Source organism: Penaeus chinensis, chromosome 29, assembly GCF_019202785.1.
Source record: "Penaeus chinensis breed Huanghai No. 1 chromosome 29, ASM1920278v2, whole genome shotgun sequence".
In the NCBI taxonomy this organism is placed as follows: domain Eukaryota; kingdom Metazoa; phylum Arthropoda; class Malacostraca; order Decapoda; family Penaeidae; genus Penaeus; species Penaeus chinensis.
Window position 1 is genome coordinate 4,605,936 of NC_061847.1, and position 5,000 is coordinate 4,610,935.

General features: G+C 40.8%; 1 protein-coding gene across 4 annotated transcripts in view; it reads left to right on the forward strand.

Annotated features, from left to right (window-relative positions):
• LOC125040871 (muscarinic acetylcholine receptor DM1-like) overlaps positions 1-5,000 on the forward strand; it is a 90,861-nt gene that overhangs the window by 30,093 nt on the left and 55,768 nt on the right. For all 4 annotated transcript variants that reach the window (XM_047635641.1, XM_047635643.1, XM_047635644.1 and 1 more), the window contains exon 4: positions 232-304. In XM_047635641.1, coding sequence (XP_047491597.1) covers positions 232-304 — 73 coding nt within the window. The remainder of the gene's footprint in view (positions 1-231; positions 305-5,000) is intronic.

Below are 5,000 nucleotides of genomic sequence, written 5' to 3' on the forward strand. Positions count from 1 at the left end.
TGAGTGTGTGCAACTGTGCTTGAGAGTACGCATATTTTCTTGAGTGTTTGTGAGTTTTTGTTAGTATACGTGTTAGTGTATGTATGTCTCCTTGATTGTATGTGAGTGTATGTACATGTATGCATGTCTTGGATGTTTGTGAGTATATATGAGTAACTCATGTGAGTGTATATGAATATATATCCAGACTATATGTAGCATCATGATAATACCCTGAATACTTTCTCACAGGTACAATGGAACAAACTACACATCTCCCACAACAGAGCATCCTCCTATGCCGGATAGATACTCCATTTATGAGGTAAGCTACTTGCCAATATACTATATTAATATTCATACTGAGCATCCTCAGTGTAAAAGGAAAAATGAAAATAATTACATCACAGTTTTTTTTCTTTTCTCCGTTTTTCTTTCTGTCTGTCTGTCTGGCTCTGTCTCTCTGACTCTCTTTCTCTGTCTCTCTGTCTCTCTGTCTCTGTCTCTGTCTTCTTTCTCTCCTCTCTCTCTCTCTCTCTCTCTCTCTATCTATCTATCTATCTATCTATCTATCTATCTATCTATCTTCCTCTCCTTCTCTCTCTCTCTCTCTCTCTCTCTCTCTCTCTCTCTCTCTCTCTCTCTCTCTCTCTCTCTCTCTCTCTCTCTCTCTCTCTCTCTCTCTCCCTCTCCCTCTCCTCTCTCTCTCTCTCTCTCTCTCTCTCTCTCTCTCTCTCTCTCTCTCTCTCTCTTCTCCTCTCTCTCTCTCTCTCTTTCTTTCTTATCTTCCGCCTCTGTTTATGTTTCTCTGCCGTGCCTCCTCTATCACAAGTAGAGTCGATGTAGCAAGTTCCCTTTTGTTGGATGTTGTATATATTTCACGTGTCATCTTTGCTACAGAGTTCGAGGCTGGTGATGAGTGCGTTTTCCCTCTTGGAAGAAAGGGATGAAAAATTATTGTTGCGAGCTTTTTTTTTTTTTTTTTTTTTTTTTGAGACGAAGAGGTCATTTGTTACGTGAGAATTTCGTTGTTTGGAGCTTGCATTCTCGAATTCATTTGTTTGTGTCATTTGTTTATTTTGTTGCTCTCAGTATAAAAATAAAGTAATTTGATATGAAACAGAGAGTAGAGTTATGAATATTGTTTTACATATTCTCCAGGCACTATGAAATCCTCCTCTATCTTTTTCTCATTTTTGTCTCCCTCACTATATTTTTGTTCACGTATCTGTTATATATTTATTTCCTACTTATATCCATATTTCTCTCTCTCTCTCTCTCTCTCTCTCTCTCTCTCTCTCTCTCTCTCTCTCTCTCTCTCTCTCTCTCTATCTATCTATCTATCTATCTATCTACCTATCAATCTATTTATCTATCTATCTCTATATATCTATCTATCTATCTATCTCCCTCCCCCTCTCCATTTATCCCCCATCATTTCTCTCCCTCTATCACCTTCCTTTCCCTTCCTCTCCCCATTTCCGCCCTCCTTATCTCCCACGCTCTCTCCCAACCCCTGACCCCAAACCCCATCTCACGCCAAAGCCCACCCTTTACCCCACCCCCCACCCCCACCCCTTAAACCCACCCTTTACCCCACCCCTTCAAACATAGATTTCAACCAAAAGCCTCAATTCCAAGCGTAAAACAAGCCGCTTCGATCCCCAACCCATATTGTTATTATCCACGACCTAGCTCTTGAACGCGCGTTGGGATAGGTCTGTGCGTCTTCGCTCGACCGACGATGCATGCGTTGTGTGACCTGGTTTCTCGTATCCTTGAGACTATTGTGTAGTCCGTAAAGTTCATCGTGTGGAAGGATACCTGCCTCGATGTAGTTGTTTCTGATGCTGCATCTCCTTCTCGCTGTATTTTTGTGGTTTGTTGACTTGTTACTACGTTGGGGGAAAAAAAGGTTTTGTATAGGAAGTCTTGGTTGAATATTAGGTATAATCTATGTGGTATAAATCTTACACTTATCATTCTGTATCTTTAAGTATTCCTTATCAATCCCACAATAAAGGGTCATTATTATATGGATACTGATAAAGATAGTAAGGATTTATTCATCCAAGTATCTGTTACTAAACTCATGAAATATAAAAAAGTTAATAACGATAACAAGGGTAATGATTTATTTCTATATCTATCAGACTGCTAAATTTCCCTAAACTAAACCGAAAATCACAGCGACTAACAATCTCCAACAAAGCACCTGCTGCAGAAGATCCTTCGACTCCTAAAACCGCACCCTTTGTCTAATCTCTCGGGCTCGTTCAAACAACTTCTGGCAAAACTATTCTTGTTAACTTCAGCAATGGGATAAACTTCTGCCTTGCATTTCTTCAAAGGGCTTTTCTCCCCCACCCCATCATACGGCAACGGCCTCCTTTGAATCGCGGAATTAGTTAGTCGTGACGTTTTGCAACATGCAGTGAACACGGGGCTGCCTTGGAGTTGGACTCTTGTTGCTAATTCAACTTTGCAACTGACGGTGGATTTAACCCTCTGATGAAATTACCCGAGGAAAAAAATAAATATATATATTCTGTGCTGCACGTAAATGCCAATAAGCTTGTAGTTTTAGAGTCTGTTGTGGTTAAAGTTGGACACTGTAATAGTAGTAACCGCGAAGGGAGTGTGGTGTTGTTTACCTAACTGCTGTAACGCTCTCCCTTTTTAACGAAAGGAAGGGAGAGGGAATGAAACGTAAGATAGAAGAACTGGAACAGAAAGTGGTATGAGGTGAGCGGGAAAGAGCGAAAGAAAGAAAGAGCGTGACAATGAGAGAGAGAGGGTGGAGGGAAGGAGGGAGGGAGGGAGATGGAGTAAGTAAGTTATTTACTTTATTCCATTAGCTACAATGGTTATTCTTGTGATTGGTGTGACAGGCTTGAGTGATTCAGTCAAATTATAGATGTCTGTCTATTTTTGCTTCTAAATTAACCCTTGTGTGCAAAGAATGGCCGGGGTTACCAACCAGGCGAAGGAGGAAGGGAGGGAGGGAGAGAGAGAGAGAGAGAGAGAGAGAGAGAGAGAGAGAGAGAGAGAGAGAGAGAGAGAGAGAGAGAGAGAGAGAGAGAGAGAGAGAGAGAGAGAGAGAGAGAGAGACAGAGAGAGAGAGAGACAGAGAGAGAGAGAAAGAGAGAGAGAGAGAGAGAGAGAGAGAGAGAGAGAGAGAGAGAGAGAGAGAGACAGAGACAGAGAGACAGAGAGACAGAGAGACAGATAGACAGACAGACAGACACTGAAACAGACAAACAAAGAAAGACAAAAAGCAAACAAAAAATGAAAGAAGTAAGAAGAAGACTCAAAGAAGGAAAAAACAGATAAGAGACAAAATTAAAACAACAACAACAAATAATAACGAACAATAAGACAGCGAGAGAGAAAAAAAAATGAAAAAGCAAGGACCTTGGACATCCTCCCTCCCTCCAGCAATAGGGGATTTAGAGGAAAGCACAGCACTACTGGAGAGGGAATAGGATTTGGTAAAGTAACCTGGCAGAGGCTTTGTGGCGTCGGGGGAGGTTGGGGTCGAGAATATAAGCGACACATTTTCTTCCAAGGAGGCTCGGGAACAGATAAGACTAGACGGGGGTAGGGGGAGGGAGGGGGAGGGAGAGGAATGGAGGGGAAGGGAAGGGAGGGAAGGGAGGGAAGGAAGGGAGGGAAGTGTAGAAGGACGGGAGGGGAAAGGGAGAGAGGGAAGGGAGGAGAGGGAGAGGGACGGGATTGCAAATTAGGGGAGATATTTTCTTGTTGTTGTTTTTTCTTTTCTTTCTTTCCTTCTTCCCTCCTTTATTTATTCATTTATTTCCTCATATCTAACTTTCCTTCTTCTTCTTCTTCTTCTTTTGATATTCACACACTCAAAAGTGATTAAAGAGTTTATGAAAATCCTATGTAATACCGATATATACGAAATGCAGTTATGTATGACGATATCTAACAAAAAATACAAATATCTATCAAAAGATACAAAAAAAAAAAAACACAATAGCTGGGATATCCAAATTAGGAACAGCAAATTATATATGACCCAATCAGCTCCATTGGCTAATCAAATTGCCATCTAATGCGTCCCTGCATTTGTTCAGATACCGTTAGATGTCTTACAGTAAGGAGAAGGTTGATGCTGTGGACACTATTCCTCCTCTGCGATCGAAGGCTGTAGGTGCATTTCATTTATCATTAGTGTGGTCTTGGGACGCTGTTGTCACTTGACTTGACAGCCCCTGCCCACGCCTCATTGTTACCTAAGTGGTAATGGAGTCGGCCATTATACGAACTCGCTGGTGGGAGGTTCGAACTGTCAACAAACACTGTATATTACGTGGGAGACACGGAGGTATTAATGGTGGGTTTGGGTCATTCGTGTTTGATTTTCTGTTATTTCTTTAGTTATCAAGAAAAAATTAAATTGGATAAACAAAAGCAAATTTGAGAGAAAAAAAGATATATTCACAATTTTTCTGTGAAAAAAGGTACGCTAACAATTATTTTTCAAAAATGCCTATTATTCACTGTCAGTATCTACATATCGACAACTAGTCATTTCATCTTTCAATAACCAATTATTGACATTTTCGCGATAGAAATTGGAAACGGTTGACGCGTGAAAAAGAGAAAGAGAGAGAGAGAGAGAGAGAGAGAGAGAGAGAGAGAGAGAGAGAGAGAGAGAGAGAGAGAGAGAGATAAATAGAGAGAAAGAGAGAGAGAGAGAGAGTGAGAGAGAGAGAGAGAGAGAGAGAGAGAGAGAGAGAGAGAGAGAGAGAGAGAAATAGAGAGAGAGAGAGAGAGAGAGAGAGAGAGAGAGAGAGAGAGAGAAAGAGGGAAAGAGAGAGAGAGAGAGAGAGAGAGAGAGAGAACGGGAAATCAATCATCCTTTCTATTTGTACAAATTGCCGAAATTTAATCCATTATAGCATTTTGTTTTTCTATTGAATAGTTTATTGTAATCCAAAATATAATTCATTCAGGTTTATCCATTGTTTTCAAATGTATGACTTCTGAACGTA